The sequence below is a fragment of the Pseudophryne corroboree genome (genome assembly GCF_028390025.1).
Source record: "Pseudophryne corroboree isolate aPseCor3 chromosome 3 unlocalized genomic scaffold, aPseCor3.hap2 SUPER_3_unloc_2, whole genome shotgun sequence".
Lineage (NCBI taxonomy): Eukaryota > Metazoa > Chordata > Amphibia > Anura > Myobatrachidae > Pseudophryne > Pseudophryne corroboree.
Window position 1 is genome coordinate 3,168,873 of NW_026967508.1, and position 20,969 is coordinate 3,189,841.

At 47.2% G+C, this 20,969-nt stretch overlaps 1 protein-coding gene across 2 annotated transcripts in view; it reads left to right on the plus strand.

Annotated features, from left to right (window-relative positions):
• LOC134983610 (gastrula zinc finger protein XlCGF57.1-like) overlaps nucleotides 1-20,725 on the plus strand; it is a 46,679-nt gene extending 25,954 nt beyond the window's left edge. The window contains exons 2-7 of one of the 2 annotated variants that reach the window (XM_063949283.1): nucleotides 4,932-5,752; nucleotides 8,644-8,835; nucleotides 9,113-9,236; nucleotides 9,353-9,450; nucleotides 11,642-11,798; nucleotides 19,465-20,725. In XM_063949283.1, coding sequence (XP_063805353.1) covers nucleotides 5,750-5,752; nucleotides 8,644-8,835; nucleotides 9,113-9,236; nucleotides 9,353-9,450; nucleotides 11,642-11,798; nucleotides 19,465-20,549 — 1,659 coding nt within the window. In that variant the 5' untranslated portion in view covers nucleotides 4,932-5,749 and the 3' untranslated portion in view covers nucleotides 20,550-20,725. The remainder of the gene's footprint in view (nucleotides 1-4,931; nucleotides 5,753-8,643; nucleotides 8,836-9,112; nucleotides 9,237-9,352; nucleotides 9,451-11,641; nucleotides 11,799-19,464) is intronic. The other variant, XM_063949282.1, reaches the window with a different exon arrangement.
• The last annotated feature ends 244 nt before the right edge of the window (nucleotides 20,726-20,969 follow it).

Sequence of the window (20,969 nt, forward strand, 5' to 3'; positions counted from 1 at the left end):
GGAGTCCGGTCCCAGAGCCGCGCCGCCGGCCCCCTTACAGAGCCAGAAGCAACAAGAGGTCTGGAAAATCGGCGGCAGAAGACATCCTGTCTTCACCAAGGTAGCGCACAGCACTGCAGCTGTGCGCCATTGCTCCTCAGCACACTTCACAGTTCGGTCACTGAGGATGCAGGGCGCTGGGGGGGGGCGCCCTGAGCAGCAATAAAAACACCTTGGCTGGCGAAAATACATCACATATAGCCCCCAGGGCTATATGGATGAATTTTAACCCCTGCCAGATTCCACAGAAAAGCGGGAGAAAAGGTCGCCGAGAAGGGGGCGGAGCCTATCTCCTCCGCACACGGGCGCCATTTTCCCTCACAGCTCCGCTGGAAGGACGTCTCCCTGGCTCTCCCCTGCAGTCCTGCACTACAGAAAAGGGTAAAAAAAAGAGAGGGGGGGGGCACTAATTAGGCGCAGTATTAACAATACAGCAGCTATAAGGGGAAAAACACTTATATAAGGTTATCCCTGTATATATATATATATATAGCGCTCTGGTGTGTGCTGGCATACTCTCCCTCTGTCTCCCCAAAGGGCTAGTGGGGTCCTGTCCTCTGTCAGAGCATTCCCTGTGTGTGTGCTGTGTGTCGGTACGTTTGTGTCGACATGTTTGAGGAGGAAAATGATGTGGAGGCGGAGCAATTGCCTGTAATAGAGATGTCACCCCCTAGGGAGTCGACACCTGAGTGGATGAGCTTATGGAAGGAATTACGTGACAGTGTCAGCTCTTTACAAAAGCCAGTTGATGACATGAGACAGCCGGCTACTCAGCTTGTGCCTGTCCAGGTGTCTCATAGGCCGTCAGGGGCTCTAAAGCGCCCGTTACCTCAGATGGCAGATACAGACGCCGACACGGATACTGACTCCAGTGTCGACGGTGAAGAGACAAACGTGACTTCCAGTAGGGCCACACGTTACATGATTGCGGCAATGAAAGATGTTTTACACATTTCTGATAATACGAGTACCACCAAAAGGGGTATTATGTTCGGTGAGAAAAAACTACCTGTAGTTTTTCCTGAATCTGAGGAATTAAATGAGGTGTGTGATGAAGCGTGGGTTTCCCCCGATAAAAAACTGATAATTTCTAAAAAGTTATTGGCATTATATCCTTTCCCGCCAGAGGTTAGGGCGCGTTGGGAAACACCCCCTAGGGTGGATAAAGCGCTCACACGCTTATCAAAACAGGTGGCTCTACCCTCTCCTGAGACGGCCGCCCTTAAGGATCCTGCTGATAGGAAGCAGGAGAGTATCCTAACATGTATTTACACACATACTGGTGTTATACTGCGACCAGCAATCGCCTCAGCCTTGATGTGCAGTGCTGGGGTGGCTTAGTCGGATTCCCTGACTGAAAATATTGATACCCTAGATAGGGACAGTATATTACTGACTATAGAGCATTTAAAAGATGCATTTCTATATATGCGTGATGCACAGCGGGATATTTGCCGACTGGCATCAAGAGTAAGTGCGCTGTACATTTCTGCCGTATTACCAGGCGCAGTTCTTTCGTCCCCATAAGGGCAAGCGGGCAAAAGGCTCCTCATTTCTGCCCCGTGGCAGAGGAAGGGGAAAAAGGCTGCAGCAGACAGCCAGTTCCCAGGAACAGAAGCCCTCTCCCACTTCTGCCAAGTCCTCAGCATGACGCTGGGGCTTTACAAGCGGACTCAGGCACGGTGGGGGCACGTCTCAAGAATTTCAGCGCGCAGTGGGCTCACTCGCAAGTAGACCCCTGGATCCTTCAGGTGGTATCTCAGGGGTACAAATTGGAATTCGAGACATCTCCCCCTCGCCGGTTCCTAAAGTCTGCTTTACCAACGTCTCCCTCCGACAGGGAGGCGGTATTGGAGGCCATTCACAAGCTGTATTCTCAGCAGGTGATAATCAAGGTACCCCTCCTGCAACAGGGAAAGGGGTATTATTCAACGCTGTTTGTGGTACCGAAGCCGGACGGCTCGGTGAGACCTATTTTACATCTAAAATCTTTGAACACTTACATACGGAGGTTCAAATTCAAAATGGAATCACTCAGGGCAGTGATCGCGAACCTGGAAGAAGGGGACTATATGGTGTCTTTGGACATCAAGGATGCTTACCTCCATGTCCCAATTTACCCTTCTCATCAAGGGTACCTCAGGTTTGTGGTACAGAACTGTCACTATCAGTTTCCGACGCTGCCGTTTGGATTGTCCACGGCACCCCGGGTCTTTACCAAGGTAATGGCCGAAATGATGATACTTCTTCGAAGAAAAGGCGTTTTAATTATCCCTTACTTGGACGATCTCCTGATAAGGGCAAGATCCAGGGAACAGTTAGTAGTCGGAGTAGCACTATCTCAAGTAGTGCTGCGGCAGCACGGGTGGATTCTAAATATCCCAAAATCGCAGCTGATTCCGACGACACGTCTGCTGTTCCTAGGGATGATTCTGGACACAGTCCAGAAAAAGGTGTTTCTCCCGGAGGAGAAAGCCAGGGAGTTATCCGAGCTAGTCAGAAACCTCCTGAAACCAGGCCGAGTCTCAGTGCATCAATGCACAAGGGTCCTGGGAAAAATGGTGGCTTCCTACGAAGCGATTCCATTCGGCAGATTCCACGCAAGAACATTCCAGTGGGATCTGCTGGACAAATGGTCCGGATCGCATCTTCAGATGCATCAGCGGATAACCCTGTCCCCAAGGACAAGGGTGTCTCTCCTGTGGTGGTTGCAGAGTGCTCATCTTCTAGAGGGCCGCAGATTTCGCATTCAGGACTGGGTCCTGGTGACCACGGATGCCAGCCTGAGAGGCTGGGGAGCAGTCACACAGGGAAGAAATTTCCAGGGCTTGTGGTCAAGCCTGGAGACATCACTTCACATAAAATCCTGGAGCTAAGGGCCATTTACAATGCTCTAAGCCAAGCAAGACCTCTGCTTCAAGGTCAGCCGGTGTTGATCCAGTCGGACAACATCACGGCAGTCGCCCACGTAAACAGACAGGGCGGCACAAGAAGCAGGAGGGCAATGGCAGAAGCTGCAAGGATTCTTCGCTGGGCGGAAAATCATGTGATAGCACTGTCAGCAGTGTTCATTCTGGGAGTGGACAACTGGGAAGCAGACTTCCTCAGCAGGCACGACCTCCACCCGGGTGAGTGGGGACTTCATCCAGAAGTCTTCCACATGATTGTAAACCGTTGGGAAAAATCAAAGTTGGACATGATGGCGTCCCGCCTCAACAAAAAACTGGACAGGTATTGCGCCAGGTCAAGGGACCCTCAGGCAATAGCTGTGGATGCTCTGGTAACAACGTGGGTGTACCAGTCAGTGTATGTGTTCCCTCCTCTGCCTCTCATACCCAAGGTACTGAGAATTATAAGACGGAGAGGAGTAAGAACTACACTCGTGGCTCCGGATTGGCCAAGAAGGATTTGGTACCCGGAACTTCAAGAGATGCTCACAGAGGACCCATGGCCTCTGCCTCTAAGAAGGGACTTGCTTCAGCAAGGACCCTGTCTGTTCCAAGACTTACCGCGGCTGCGTTTGACGGAATGGCGGTTGAACGCCGGATCCTGAAGGAAAAAGGCTTTCCGGATGAAGTCATCCCTACCCTGATAAAAGCCAGGAAGGATGTAACCGCAAAGCATTATCACCGCATTTGGCGAAAATATGTTGCGTGGTGCGAGGCCAGTAAGGCCCCAACGGAGGAATTTCAACTGGGTCATTTCCGGCATTTCCTGCAAACAGGAGTGTCTATGGGCCTCAAATTGGGATCCATTAAGGTTCAGATCTCGGCCCTGTCGATTTTCTTCCAGAAAGAACTGGCTTCAGTTCCTGAAGTTCAGACGTTTGTCAAGGGGGTGCTGCATATACAGCCTCCTTTTGTGCCTCCAGTGGCACCTTGGGATCTCAATGTAGTTTTGGGGTTCCTCAAATCGCATTGGTTTGAACCACTTAAGTCTGTGGATTTAAAATATCTCACATGGAAAGTGGTCATGCTGTTGGCCCTGGCTTCGAAAATCCTTCCTTATTGTGTACGCTCGTCCGGGCACAGTATCCTAACTGAGGCTTGGAGGAGGGTCATAGGGGAAGGAGCCAGTGCACACCAGGTAGTCCTAAAGCTTTACTTTTGTGCCCAGTCTCCTGCGGAGCCGCTATTCCCCATGGTCCTTACGGAGTTCCCAGCATCCACTACGGACTACGAGAAATAGAATTATCGGTAAGTAAATTCTTATTATAATTAATAAAGAATATGTAAATAAAGAATAGAATATATGTAGTATATATAAATATAAAAGAACACCGTTCTTAAATACTTTATTACAGAAATGTTCTATATAGAGACCAGATTTGTCACATATCATGCGGGAAACCAAAAATAAAATAATTTATAATATATAAAGATTAAAAATATATAGATATACAAAACGTATTTACTACATATTTTTACACATGTTTTAATCATATTGCTTATTTATATCTGCACGTTGGCTCTCAGTCTTTCTCTGTTTCCCTGCTACATTGCGCAGCCGTTTATTATTCATTTACCAAAAGAAAATTGCCAACCTACAGGATGTGCGTACTTTTTTTCCAGGGAATGATGCGCATTCAACCTCCTTTTGTTCCTCCTGCAGTGCCTTGGGATTTAAGTTGAGTCCTAAAGGCCCTTCAAGTTGCCCCATTTGAACCACTTAAAAGATTGGATCTTAAATGGTTGACAGCTAAAGTTCTCTTTCTACTGGCCATGGCATCAGCTAGGAGAGTGTCTGATTTAGGGGCATTGTTATGTCGTCCTCCATTTCTGATTTTTTTTTTCTTTTATCAAGATAGAGCGGTTCTCAGAACTAAATCTGGGTATCTTCCTAAGGTGGTGTCTAAATTCCACCTTAACAAATTGTAGTCCCGGCCTTCCAAGGGCCGGATCTTTCTGCAGGAGATGCATCGTTGGACGTAGTCCATGCCTTAAGGATCTACGCGGATCGTACCAGTGCTATCAGAAAGACCAGATTCTCTCTTTGTTCTCTATGGATTTCACAAGAGAGGATGGCCTGCTGATAAACAGACACTGGCGAGGTGGCTTCGGGTGACTATTACAGAAGCATATTCTCAAGCTGATCTCACTGTTCTGGCGAATGCCTCTACTCACTCTGCTCGTAAGGTATGTCCATCATGGGCAGCACAATGTGGTACTTCAGCAGAACAGGTATGTAAGGCAGCCACATGGTCTTTCATAAACACATTCATTAGACATTATGCCATTGATACCTTTGCCTCTCAGGACGCTGAATTTGGGCGTAGAATTCTCCTGTCTAATCAGGAGCGTCCCCATTACTAAATTGCTTTGGTACATCCCAATGTTATCCTGTGGATAACCTGTGGACCCTGCAGTAGAAATATACGATATGATAAGAACTTACCGTTGATAACGGTATTTCTTCTAATTCCACAGGGATCCCACCCTGACGCACCTGATTTGAGGATCCTTTTACTCACTAACCTCTTGTATGGAAGGGTGTGCATGTGTGTTCTTCTCGCCTGATTAGGGCTCTCTATGATGCTCCTGCCTTGAGCTTTGGAAAAACAACTGATTTGCCTAAGCCAGGAGGCGGGGATATATGGACGGGCCCATTGCATGATGGGAGGCTGAAAAGCTTTGACTGTTTTTTGCAAATTTGCTGTTGCATCATCATATCCCAATGTTATCCTGTGGACTTAGGAGAAATACCGTTATCAATGGTAAGTTCTTACCATAACATATATTTTTTAATAGTATATATTTATTTCTCTTGCAGCAAGGCTGTGTTACACCGGACCATGGGACTGCAGGTTGGGGCCTTGAGATGGCACTTAATGTAAACTTGAGATTTAAACCTAAGTTCCTTCCCCCTGTAACCCCATTGTTCCAGTCCTCTTTAGGAGCATAGCACATTTTGGGAGGCCTGCTATGCAGCCCTTGTTGTAGATTAGTTTCTTATGTACATCACTGGACGTCCGGAAAATTTATTTTCCCGTCCGTTTCGGTCAGGTCATCATTCTCCTCCGTTTTGCATTCTAGGCCCTATCATTTGGTATAGCAACAGTTTCACCAACATCATGTCAGTGATGGTGAGCTTCCTGCACTAGTAAGGAATCACGATTATACCTTATTTACGCAATCTGTTTGTGAAGGCCGATTCAGCTTCACCGTTATAAAGGCCCCTGGATCACACAGTTCAAGTATGTCAGTACGAATCCTGACTTTAGGATATCTTGACATCACAAACCCTACTGAACTTGGTCACGACGGTACTGTCAATGCCTAGTCCATCCATCTTGTTGTGTACGATGGTCTCCACTTTCAAAACCATTCAGTACGCCAGTTTCCCCTAAGAGGAATTTCAATGGAAAATGCTCCGAAACTAGCTTGAGATGCTCAGCACCCCTCTCGTCTCAGTTTCTAGTTCTGTCTGACAGCAATCTCTTAATTGGTGGCTGTTTTCTGGTCATCTCCACAGACTATCCTTCGTCACTCCAGATTGGGTCATTGTGACCACTGTCACGAGTTTCCTGCCATGGGGTACCATGTCATTACATCTTCAGCTCCAAGACCTCTGGTCACTGTCGGAGACTGCTCTGCCAATCAGTATATTCAAACTCAAAGCCATCTTTCTACCTCTCTTGGGAGCCCAGTCCATCCTGGCCGGCCAGTTTGTATTTAGTCAGACAACGCCACGGCGGTGGTGTATGTCAATCATCAGGGAAGTACAAAGATCTCAGCAGTGATGGAGGAAGCCACATCCTTTCCTGAGTAGAGACCTTTGTTCCGGCACACTCAACAGTGTTCATACCGGAAGAGGAAAATTAAAAAGCAAACTTCCTCAGCAGAACCACCTTCTCACGGGACAGTGGTCTCTCACTCCAGAGGTCTTCCAACAATTAATTGGAAAGTGGTACTTTTTCCACAGGTGGATTTCATGACCTCTCAAAACAATTTCAAGGTTCCCCAGTTTTGTACTGGATCCAGGGACTTGCTGGCTTTCTCAGTGAATCCCATGACCGTTTCATCTAGCATATCTGTTTCCACGACCCCAATGTTGCCTCGGGCACTCAAGCTCATCAAGGTTCAATAGGTGACGGTAATCCTAGTGGCTTCAGACTGGCCATGCAGGTTATCATATGCCGACATTCCCTAAATGTCATTAGGGCCAGCCTAGCTTTTGAAACCAAGTTATTAAACACAACAGGTTGTTCTTTTTCGGCAGTCCATACTACTGTGAACTGGAAACCAGTTTTGTCACGCAATTGTCACAGAGCATGGTAACTCAACATCTTGTGTTGTGAGCAATGAAGGGTTCATAGCTCCAAGTTTTTGGCTCTCTTGTTTCCTAGCTTTCCTTCAAGGGGGCTTGAAGGCTTAGTTCATTGAAAATACAGATTTTGGCCCTGTCAATTTAATTTCTTGCAGCGCTTGGCCCCTTCTTCCGGAGTTTCACATTTTTTTACAGCGTATTGTCCACATTAAACCGCTATCTCGTCTGCCAGTAGCACTGTAGGATCTTAATCTGGTCCTACCAGCTCTCCAACAGGCTTAATTTGAGCCTGTGACTTCAGCGGCTCGTCAGCTCGTTACTTGGAAGCTGGTCTTCCTTATGGCTATTGCATAAATCTGGCATGAGTCCGACGTAAGGGCCTTGCTTTGGAAACCACCTTTTCTCGTCTTCCATGAAGATAGTGTGGTTCCTATATTCTAGCGAAAGTTGTTTTGCCTTTTTCACTTTAGCCAGGACATTGTCTTTCAATTTTTTCTCCTTCGGTGACTTTCGAAGGACTGAGATAATCTGGCTCTACTAGATGTAGTTTGAGCTCTGAATTTACTTGGATAGAACTTCTGTCTGGCGCTTGGATTCTCTGCTTGTTCTTTACGATGCACATACATGTGGTTGGCTGGCTACAAAACAGACTGTTGCGTGTTGAGTCTGCTCTGTTGGCCGGCACCACACCAGATATCAGCGCATTCCACTAGGGTGGTGGTAACCTCTTGGGCAGTGCAACACGGGGCTTCAGCCGGAATAGGCTTTAATGCAATTACCTGGTCCTATATCTGCATGTTTACTAATTTCCAGATTTTTGCCTCCGGTGGCACCCACTTTGTGTGTACAGTTCTCTGATCAGGCAGCCTGAGCGTTCCCCCTCCCCTGAGGGCGGCTATTGAACGTCACATGGTCCAGTGTCCCCCAGCCTTGCTGCAAGAAAAAATATTATTTGTGGTCACTTACAGTTGAATCCTTCTCTGTTAAGCAGGCTGGGGAACACTGTTCCCTACTTCATACTCAGCCATGCGTGGTTTTGGTACTTGACCGTCTTTTCTCTACTGGCTTGTTTTATTGTTTTAACAGTTTCACTAGGTTACCTCTACTTCTTTCCAGACTCTGGAAGTACTCTGAAGTACTGGGATCATGGGGTTTGCAGGTGGGGAGGAGCATAGGTTTAAAGCTACAGTTTACATTACCATCTCCAGCCCCCACCTGCAATTCCCATGGTCCAGTGTCCCCCATCCTGATTAAGAGAAAGGAATTCAACAGTAAGTGACCAGAAATCCTATTATATGTATATTTTTCATAAGTGTTCTGAATTTTTTCCTTCAACAGAATTACACAGTAGTGAAAAAGACATCTGTCCAGCAGGAGTCACCCAAAGGCCACCCTCGTGTGTCAGGAGGACTGAGCACGACACAGAGCCCCATCCCGGTGTCTCCACCACATTCACTGATACATGAGAGACACAATGACCAGAAGATCCTGGAACTCACCAACAAGATCATTCAGCTGCTGACTGGAGAGGTGACTGCTGGGAATGGGCCATTATACAGTAACACCAAGGGATGTGTCTGGGTGATGACTGGAGAGGTGACTGCTGGGAATGGGACATTATACAGTAACACCAGGGGATGTGTTTGGGTGATGACTGGAGAGGTGACTGCTGGGAATGGGGCATTATACAGTAACACCAGGGGATTTGTCTGGGTGATGACTGGAGAGGTGACTGCTGGGAATGGGGCATTATACAGTAACACCAGGGGATGTGTCTGGGTGATGACTGTATCATTGTGTGTGTCAGGTTCCTATAAGGTGTGAGGACGTCATGGTCTATTTCTCCATGGAGGAGTGGGAGTATATAGAGGAACACAGGGGCCTGTACAAGGACGTGATGATGGAGAATCACCGGCCCCTCACATCACTGGGTAAGAGGAGACTGTCATGTAGTGTAATGGAGAGAGCAGCTATGGGGCCACCTAGATACACATCATCTGATAATCGCATATATACAATGTACTCAGTCACTGTGTGTCTCCTACAGATGGGGCCAGTAACAGGAATACCCCAGAGAGATGTCCCCGTCCTCTTTATTCCCAGGATCATACAGAGGAGAATCACAGTGTCCCACAGGAGGGTCAGGTAGGTCGAACTGAGGGTGGAATGGGAATGTGATCTCAGCAGCAGTCGAACATCAGGGTAACACTGAACTACACATTTTACCTTCATGGTTCATATATGGACATTTGGATTTGGTTTGTAGTGGCTCCATTCTGTCTGCATATACATGTTTGATGGTCTTTGTTCCTGGCTTTGTGTGACACCTCACTGTCTCTTTTGATAAAGCTGATTATTTACCTTATAACATTCACTATATACAATTGGCGTATGGGGTACCGTATTTAGCGTAGCAGACGCTTAGCCGTGGTCGAGAAGCACGAGCGGCACGCTCACTCACAGCTTACGCTTGGTATCGAACACGCTATAGGCGGCCGACTACCGTAATGCTACGCTACTAGCGTAGCGGACGCTGTGACCACGAGAGGAACACGAGCGGCTCAGACGCTCACTGGATGACACTCGGTAAACCTTGTTAGAAACGCACTAAAAGATTGAGTTTATACTGTAAACCTTACTACTGAGATACTGTAGCGATATAACGCTGCTTAACCCTGTTAATATAAAAGCTGCTTGAGCGATTGAGACGCTCCGAATACCCTCAGCAATGTAATAAACACACAATACCTTGCTAAGGCTCCAAAACCTTTACTAACGAGATTTAGTTATATCAAAAGGGAAAACACGGTTAACATCTTATACACTACAGGCTAACATCAATATCTAACAGAATAACTACACATAAATATACAATAGCGGCACAATCGCAAACAATAACATACAATGAGAGAGAGAGAGAAAACGTGGCAAAATACAGTCAGAGAATAAGGATGGTCACAGAGAGAAACTTACACACATGGGAATGAATCACAGGCGCAATCTGGAAATCCAGCTCCCAGTTAGTCAATGATGAAAACCGTTGTGGAGAGAAGACTGAGCTGGTCCAGGCTGGCTGTTCTTATATACCCTGCATACAGTATACTACAAAGGGACCTATAATCTCATTGTTCATTGGACACAGGAATGTCTCCCCGCATTATAACAAAAGGTCATAGGTTGGTTTAAACAGGTGGGCTGTGACTATATCAAACTGCTCAGGTGGGAGGGAATCTCAGGATTCCCGCCGCATAGATAATGAACCGCAAATATAGTAAATGTCCAGAAACTACTAATAGACATAACTATACGCAGGAGCAATTAATCTTTACCTAACCAGCACCGGATTGTTCCTAATAAAATGTTCTTTAGTTAGGTACCAAACACCACCGCTCAGACCCTATCTGACCCTTTGTATCATGCAAAGAGGAATTCCTCTGTCCAGGGACCAATTACAATAAACAAACTTACAGTTATTATTAAGGGGAACATTACCTATAAAACATACTATTTGGATTTACTATGTAACGATTGAGTCGCCCGCCAGACGCACACAAACTCTACCGTAAATGCACATACCACGCGCCCGAGCGCACGGCCGTGGAGGCGCCGTCATGCAACTGCGAGTATGCGTACGCACGGGAGAGAATGTGCACGTGCAGCGGGCAAGCGCATGGGGTGAATATATGGCAACGTGTAGCATGATATTTTTCCGACTTTGACACTTTCTAGGCACAACCATTCTCTCACACCTCACTGTCACTTTCTAGGCCCAACCATTCTCTCACACCTCACTATCTTTCTAGGCCCAACCATTCTCTCACACCTCACTGTCTCTTTCTAGGCCCAACCATTCTCTCACACCTCACTGTCTTTCTAGGCCCAACCATTCTCTCACACCTCACTGTCTCTTTCTAGGCCCAACCATTCTCTCACACCTCACTGTCCCTTTCTAGGCCCAACCATTCTCTCACACCTCACAAAACTTAAATATATTTGTTATGGAGACATTTGTTTAATTTTTGTTTTTTCTTACTGGAATCATAGTCACTTGCTAAATATAACAATGAGAGGGAAAATGGAAAACGTGATGTTGCTAATGTTCTCCTTTCCGGGGCCTTTAATACACTTACAAAAGAATAAATAAATAAAAATCCAGATCTGAAATTCAGCAGGAATAACAAAGTAGTTAGAAAATGAACTTTCATTTGACACATAGCAAAACTGAAATGCACTGTGGTCGCAGTGGCGCTAATATCCCTTTATAGATGTGTTGATCGCATTTTATTAAGTCAGACTTTATAAAAAGTGTTATTTTATTGTGTTGTGTCTTATATAGGGCGAAGGACTGACTGTTATTAAAGTAGAAGATATAGAGGGAGAAGAAGAGACATATGTAACTGATTTGAAGGCAGGAGATACAGAGGGAGAAGAGACGTATGAGAGGGATGATCAGCAGTATAAAGAGGAGGAAATCCCTACAGATATCAGCACAGGTGAGTAATAGCCAGAGTCACATATTCTCAGTCACATTTTCTCCTTGTTCAGACACTACAGCAATCTCTTATCTTACACTCTCCTCTGTCAGTACAAACTAATAAGGACAAAGTATTTGCCCAGTCGTAAAGTTAATATCCATTAGCTCCTCTAATACTTAATACTCCTGCTAACTGCTAACCCCCCCCCCCAAACATCACTGTGTTTTACCAGCCCAGAGATCTGACCAGTCTCCTCCCCACACTCTCTGGTATATCTCATACATCAGGAGCCATCAGCCCCTATTATACTCCTGCTCTCCCCTCACATCATGTCACTGTGTGTTACCAGCCCAGAGATCTGACTATTCTCCTCCCCACACTCTCTGGTGTATCTCATACATCAGGAGCCATCAGTCCCTATTATACTCCTGCTCTCCCCCTCACATCATGTCACTGTGTTTTACCAGCCCAGAGATCTGACCAGTCTCCTCCCCACACTCTCTGGTGTATCTCATACATCAGGAGCCATCAGCCCCTATTATACTCCTGCTAGTCCTCTCACATCATGTCACTGTGTGTTACCAGCCCAGAGATCTGACCAGTCTCCTCCCCACACTCTCTGGTATATCTCGTACATCAGGAGCCATCAGCCCCTATTACACTCCTGCTCTCCCCCTCACATCATGTCACTGTGTGTTACCAGCCCAGATGTCTGACCAGTCTCCTCCCACACTCTCTGGTGTATCTCGTACATCAGGAGCCATCAGCCCCTATTACACTCCTGCTCTCCTCCTCACATCATGTCACTGTGTGTTACCAGCCCAGAGGTCTGACCAGTCTCCTCCCCACACTCTCTGGTGTATCTCATACATCAGGAGCCATCAGCCACTATTATACTCCTGCTCTCCTCCTCACATCATGTCACTGTGTGTTACCAGCCCAGAGGTCTGACCAGTCTCCTCCCCACACTCTCTGGTGTATCTCATACATCAGGATCCATCAGCCCCTATTACACTCCTGCTCTCCCCCTCACATCATGTCACTGTGTGTTACCAGCCCAGAGGTCTGACCAGTCTCCTCCCACACTCTCTGGTGTATCTCGTACATCAGGAGCCATCAGCCCCTATTACACTCCTGCTCTCCTCCTCACATCATGTCACTGTGTGTTACCAGCCCAGAGGTCTGACCAGTCTCCTCCCCACACTCTCTGGTGTATCTCATACATCAGGAGCCATCAGCCACTATTATACTCCTGCTCTCCTCCTCACATCATGTCACTGTGTGTTACCAGCCCAGAGGTCTGACCAGTCTCCTCCCCACACTCTCTGGTGTATCTCATACATCAGGATCCATCAGCCCCTATTACACTCCTGCTCTCCCCCTCACATCATGTCACTGTGTGTTACCAGCCCAGAGGTCTGACCAGTCTCCTCCCACACTCTCTGGTGTATCTCGTACATCAGGAGCCATCAGCCCCTATTACACTCCTGCTCTCCTCCTCACATCATGTCACTGTGTGTTACCAGCCCAGAGGTCTGACCAGTCTCCTCCCCACACTCTTTGGTGTATCTCATACATCAGGAGCCATCAGCCCCTATTATACTCCTGCTCTCCTCCTCACATCATGTCACTGTGTGTTACCAGCCCAGAGGTCTGACCAGTCTCCTCCCCACACTCTGTGGTGTATCTCATATATCGGCCTTTATTAGGCTCCTGATGTATGAGATGCACCAGAGAGTGTGGGGAGGAGACTGGTCAGATCTCTGGGCTGGTAACACACAGTGACATGATTTGGATGGGGAGAGCAGGAGTGGAAAGGATGTAGGGAGACCCTGAGGATATTGTAAGGTCAGAGGGACTCTGTTTTCTTGGTGAGGGTAGGACAGTTGTATATGTTAATAATAAGACCTTCCATAGATTATCTAGATACAGGAGATGTAATGTGAACTGGGGGCACTATGTGCGGCATGTAATGTACTGGTTGTGTATTTTACCTTTGCATCAATTGTATTCCCTTATATTTATTTCTATACATTTATTTCTCTTACGTCCTAGAGGATGCTGGGGTCCACATTAGTACCATGGGGTATAGACAGGTCCACTAGGAGCCATTGGTACTTTTAGAGTTTGAGAGTGTGAGCTGGCTCCTCCCTCTATGCCCCTCCTACCAGACTCGGTTTAGAAAATGTGCCCGGAGGAGCCGGTCACAGCTAGGGAAGCTCTACAGAGTTTTCCTGGTAAAATGTTGTTTTAGAGTTTTTTGTTTTACAGGGAGGCTGCTGGCAATAGCCTGCCTGCATCGAGGGACTGAGGGGGGAGCAGTGTCCGCCCTGAGGGGTCTGAGCCACTGTCTCCAGTGACTGGACACTGAGCTCCAGAGGGGTCTGATCGTTCTCCGCCACAGGGGACCGCTCGCCCCAGCAGCATACTGCCGCCCCCTTGCAGAGCTGAAGAATCAGTGTCAAGTGAGACACCGACTGCCCTAGCAAGCGGGGGGTCAGTGTGAAGATGGCGGCAACAGGTAGGAGCGCAGTAATATCCCAGGATCTCAGCCAGCACTAAATCCTCAGGCCAGTATAAGCAGAAGAAGAGCGGGAAGACAGCACCATTTTGGGGGCGGAGCTTCTCCTTAGAGAGGACCCAGCAGCGTTTCAGCGCCATTTTCCTGCCTGCACAGCGCTGACCAAGAAAGAAGGTCCCTCCACAGCAACTCCAGCTGTCTGTAAACGGTACCAGGGGGTTGTAGAAGGGAAGGGGGGAGGCTGCAATTCGACTGCGTATCCTATTAAGGTGCACAGTCAGCGCTGACAAGAGGTCTCCCTTTGGTTATAAGCGCTGTGTGTGGGTTGGCTCCAATCTCTGTGTCTCTCTTGCCATTCTTGGGGGGGAAACTCTGTCTGCCCTCCCGTGTGTGTGTGTGTGTGTGTGTGTGTGTGTGTGTGTGTGTGTGTGTGTGTGTGTGTGTGTATGTGTGTGTATGTGTGTGTGTGTGGAGTGTTTTGTGGTCTCTCTTAGCTATGTCCACGGACTCTGTGTCATATGCTGCGGAGGATATGTACTCACAGGATGATCCCATTCCATGTAATCATTATAGCACTGGTTTAGCACAGATTCCAGCAAGGGAGCCTGAATGGTTTTCCTCTATCAAATCTTGGATTACTCAGATTTCTGACAGGGTTGCTAGTAATGAGTCTGCAACCCAGGTATTACAGAACTCCATGGCAGTATGGCCTGATTCTGGTACCTCAGGACGCCCCACTATATACCCCCAAAAACATGCACTTGTTAACATCACGCAAGATGACACGGATACCGATTCTGATACCACAGACGGTAATGGGGATGTGTTGCGGGGGTCTGCCTCTCTTGCAAACGGGGTGCAATTAATGATGGAGGCTATCAGGGATGTGTTAATATAAATGATACCACACCTAAGCAGGTTGAGGAGGCTATTTTCACTGAACATAAGAAAGCCTCGCTAACCTTCCCTGCGTCAAAGGAATTGAATGCTATATTTGAGAAAGCATGGGAAAACCCTGAGAAAAAATTCCAGATTCCTAAAAGGGTCCAGGTGCGTTTCCTTTCCCTCAGGTGGATAGGAAAAAATGGGAAAACCCGCCTATTGTTTACGCATCTGTGTCCAGACTGTCAAAAAAGGTGGTTTTACCTGTTCCAGGATCTACCGCCTTAAAGGAGTCTGCTGATAGAAAGATTGATAATACACTTAAATCAATGTACACTGCTTCAGGGGCTATATTACATCCCACTATTGCTAGTGCATGGATTGCAAGGGCTATAGTAAAGTGGTCGGCTACCTTACTAGAGGATTTGGATACGATGGATAGAGGGGATGTTGAATTTTTTTTTGCATAACATTCACGATTCAGCAGGTTTTGTGGTAGAATCCATGAAAGACCTGGGTTCCATGGCTGCGGGGATCTCTTCCATGTCTGTTTCAGCTCGTCTGGGACTGTGGCTGCGCCAGTGGTCTGCCGACGCGGAATCAAGGAAAAGTGTGGAGTCCCTACCCTACACAGGTCAGGCTCTCTTTGGGGAAGCTTTGGATGCGTGGATATCCACGGCTACAGCAGGTAAGTCTCCGTTTGTTCCCTCAGCTGCTCCTGCTCCGAAGAAATACTTCTCTTCATCAGCATCTCGGTCCTTTCGGCCTAACAAGCCTAGAAATTCTACACCTTCTGCAGGTTCCCAGGAACAAAAGCCTGTTTCAGGTACGCCAAAGTCCTCCGCATGACGGTGGACCGCACGGCCTGGAGGTGGGGGCGAGACTCAGACAGTTCAGTCACAGCTGGGTATCGTCCGGCCTGGATCCCTGGGTGATAGATATTGTGTCCCAGGGATACAGGCTGGAATTTCAAAATCTCCCTCCTCACCGATTTTTCAAATCAGACTTGCCAGTTCTACTGGCTGACAGAACTGTACTACAGGAAGCTGTCCAGAAGTTGGTGGAGGCACAGGTCATTGTACCAGTTCCTTCTCATTTACAAACCACAGGTTACTATTTGAACCTTTTCGTAGTAACGAAACCGGATGGTTCGTCAGGCCCATTCTGAACCTAAAATCACTGAACCCCTTTCTAAAGGAGTTCAAGTTCAATATGGAATCTCTCAGGGCGGTGATATCAGGTCTGGAAGACTGGAAGAGGGGAAGTTTGTGGTATCTCTGGATATCAAGGATGCGTACCTCCACATTCCGATCTGGCTGCTGCATCAGGCTTATCTCCGTTTCGCATTGCTGGACTGTCATTTCCAGTTCCAGGCCCTGCCATTCGGCCTCTCCACAGCACCATGGGTGTTTACCAAGGTGATGGCAGAAAAGATGATTCTCCTTCGCAAACAGGGTATGAACATCATTCCATATCTGGGCGATCTGCTGATAAAGGCTTCGTCCAAGGAGAAGCTGTTGCAGTCCATTGTTCTCACCACTCAGAGTCCACGGTTGGATTCTGAATCTCCCAAAGTCACATTTGGAACTGACCCAGAGGTTGTCTTTTCTGGGGATGATCCTCGACACAGAAGTGCAGAGGGTGTTTCTTCCGCAGGAAAAAGCGTTGGTGATACAATAATGGTCCGGGATGTCCTGAAGCCAGCCCGGGTGTCAGTTCATCACTGCATTCGCCTTTTTGGAAAGATGGTGGCCTCTTATGAGGCTCTCCAGTACAGGAGGTTCCATGCTCGGGCCTTCCAACTGGATCTCCTGGACAAGTGATCAGGATCCTCCTTTCCACATGTTCCAGAGGATTCGTCTGTCGCCAAAGGCCAGGATTTCACTCCTCTGGTGGCTCCAATTGCCTCACCTTCTGGAGGGCCGCAGGTTCGGGATTCAGGACTGGGTCCTTCTAACCACGGATGCGAGCCTTCAGGGCTGGGGCGCAGTTACTCAGAGGGAAACATTCCATGGAAGGTGGTCAAGTCTGGAAGCCGGGCTGCCCATCAACATCCTGGAACTAAGAGCCGTCTACAACGGTCTTCTTCAGGCGGCCCATCTTCTAATAAATCGGGCCGTTCAAGTGCAGTCGGACAATGTAACGACAGTAGCCTACATAAACCGACAGGGCGTAACGAAGAACAGAGCTGCAATGTCAGAGGTGACAAGAATCATCCTCTGGACAGAAAGACATGCGTTGGTGCTCTCAGCAATCTTCATTCCGGGAGTAGACAACTGGGAAGCAGACTTCCTCAGCAGACACGTTCTCCATCCAGGGGAATGGGGTCTCCATCCGTAGGTGTTCAAGGAAATGACAGACCTTTGGGTGTTACCCCAAACAGACATGATGGCATCTCGTCTCAACAACAAGCTTCAACTCTATTGTTCCAGGTCGAGAGACTCGCATGCAGTGGACGCCCTGGTGTCTCCGTGGGTGTTCCGGCCGGTGTATGTGTTTCCACCTCTTCTACTCATTCCAAGAGTTCTAAAGCTCATAAGGCGATCAAGGATTCAGGCGATCCTCATTGCTCCGGACTGGCCAAGGCGGGCTTGGTACGCGGACCTTCTGAATCTCTTACAGGAAGAGCCGAGGCCTCTTCCTCTTTGGGAGGATCTGCTGCTACAGGGATCGTTCGCCTATCAAGACTTACCGCGGCTACGTTTGACGGCATAGAGATTGAACGCCTGATATTAGCTCGGAAGGGCATTCCGAAGAAGGTCATTCCTACCCTGATACAGGCTAGGAAAGGGGTAACGTCTAAACATTACTATCGTATTTGGAAGAAATGTTTCTTGGTGTGAATCCAAGAAGTTTCCTACGGTGGAGTTTCAACTCGGATGGTTTCTCCTCTTCCTGCATGCAGGTGTGGATATGGGCCTGAGGTTGGGATCTGTGAAGGTCCAGATTTCAGCCCTCTCCATCTTCTTCCAGAAACAATTGGCTGCCCTCCCTGAGGTTCAGACTTTTTTTGAAGGGAGTTCTGCTCATCCAAACCTCCCTTTGTACCGCCTACGGCGCCATGGTACCTTAATGTGGTGTTGCAGTTTCTCCAGTCGGATTGGTTTGAAACTCCTACAGGAGGTTGAGGTCAAATTTCTTACTTGGAAGGCGGTCATGTTGTTGGCCTCAGTTTCTGCTAGACGTGTGTCGGGATTGGGGTTTTTGTCCTGTAAAAGTCCTTACATGATCTTCTTCGAAGATAGAGCTGAACTCCGGACACGTCAACAGTTTCTTCCGAAGGTTGTGTCGGCATTTCATATCAACCAACCTATTGTGGTGCCAGTAGCTACTGACTCCTCAATTACATCAAAGACCTTGGATGTTGTAAGGGCTCTGAAGATATATGTGAAGAGAACTTCTCGTCACAGAAAGTCGGACTCTGTTTGTCCTATATGATCCTAAGAAAATTGGGTGTCCTGCTTCTAAGCAGACTATTTCTCGCTGGATTTGGTTCACTACCCAGTACGCTTATTCTATGGCAGGACTGCCGTGTCCAAAATCTGTTAAGGTCCACTCTATTCGTAAGGTGGGATCTTCCTGGGCGGCTGCCCGGGGTGTCTCGGCATTGCAACTTTGCCGAACTGCAACTTACTTGGTCTTGGTCGAACACGTTTGCAAAGTTTTACAAGTTCGATACTTTGGCCTCTGATGATCTGAAGTTCAGTCAATCAGTTCTGCATGAGCCTCCCCGCTCTCCCTCCCATTCTGGGAGCTTTGGTATATCCCCATGGTACTAATGTGGACCCCAGCATCCTCTAGGACGTAAGAGAAAATAAGATTTTGGTTACCTACCGGTAAATCCTTTTCTCGTAGTCCGCAGAGGATGCTGGGCGCCCGCCCAGCGCTTTGTTTTCCTGCATTCGTTATCTGATTCAGTACGACTTTGGTTAGTTATGTACTGCATTGTTACTTGGTAAGTAATGTTTCAGCAGTTGCTGAGTTTTCAAGCTAAGCTATCTTGATGTGCCTTGTATGTGTGGGCTGGTATGAATCTCGCCACTCTCTGTGTCAAATCCTTCTCTCGAAGATGTTTGTCTCCTCGGGCACAGTTTCTAGACTGAGTCTGGTAGGAGGGTCATAGAGGGAGGAGCCAGCCCACACTCTCAAACTCTTAAAGTGCCAATGGCTCCTAGTGGACCCGTCTATACCCCATGATACTAAAGTGCCATGGGGTATAGACGGACTATGAGAAAAGGTTTTACCGGCCGGTAACCAAAATCCTATTTTTATTTCCAACAGATGGCTGCAACATCAGAAATAGAGTTAGGAGAAATCTCATTTTATCTCCAGATTGTAGAGTGCAAGATAACAACATCGCCCAAGATTCCAGAGAAAACCCCACTATTTCAATTATACATCCAGTACATTGCAGTACAGATGTACAACTTATTCCATCTACGCATGAGGAAAGTTCTACTGATATATTGGATGTTGTCATACAGAATACAGCTCACACTGGTGGCAAACGGTTTCCATGTCCTGAGTGTGGGAAATGTTTTACACTGAAATCAGCAGTTGCCAGTCACCGGAGCATGCACACAGGCGAGAGACCATTCCCATGTTCTGAGTGTGGCAAATGCTTTAGACAGAAATCAAATCTTGTTGCTCATCAGAGAACTCACATAGGAGAGAAGCTATTTACATGTTCTGAGTGTGGGAAATGTTTTATTTTTAAAGGCGATCTTGTTAATCATCAGAGAACTCACACAGGTGAGAAGCCATTTTCATGTTCTGAGTGTGGCAAATGTTTTACACGTCAGGGAACACTTACTACACATAAGAGAAGTCACACAGGTGTGAAGCCATTTTCATGTTCTGACTGTGGGAAATGTTTTACAACTAGATCAAATCTTGTCAGTCATCAGAGATGTCATACAGGTGTGAAGCCATGTTCATGTTCTGACTGTGGAAAACATTTTACATCTAAATCAAATCTTGTCATTCATCAGAGAAGTCACACGGGTGAGAAGCCATTTTCATGTTCTGAGTGCAGTCTATGTTTTGCACGTCAGGAAACACTTTTAACTCATCAAAGAACTCACACAGGTGAGAAGCCATTTTCATGTTCTCAGTGTGGGAAATGTTTTGCGCGTCAGGACACACTTCTTGCTCATCAGAGAACCCACACAGGTGAGAAGCCATTTTTATGTTCTGAGTGTGGGAAATGTTTTACACGTCAGGAAACACTTGTCACTCATCAGAGAAATCACACAGGTGAGAGGCCGTTTTCATGCTCTGAGTGTGGGAAAGGTTTTCATTTTAAAAGAGAGATTGTAAAACATCAAAGAACTCACACAGGAGAAAGATCATTTTCCATTAGCTGATTGAAAGATACTACATGGAATTGCAGTAGCACTAGAATATCGGATAGAATATGGTTATTGTGATACCTTGTTCATAACGTTATAACTTGTACACCCACTTTTTGTTGTCTGATAACAAACTAGAATTGTAAAGAAATATCAACAAAGTACGTTGTACTATAAATTATTATACCTCACCCTCAGTGCGCTTATTATAAAGCTCTTACTTTTGTGTTTGTGTATAGTAGTATTTGTCATATCATTTTCTTCAGCGTCCGTAGGCATCCACAGGGATGACCTTGGGGTGGTATGGTGGTGGAGACCAGGATCAGGCACCGACTATTTAGGCTTTTTAAGCTCCCAAGATGCACTGGTCCTTTTCCCTCATACCCTGCCCACAGCCCAGGCTCCTCAGTTTGAGTTTGATGCCAGCAGGAGCTG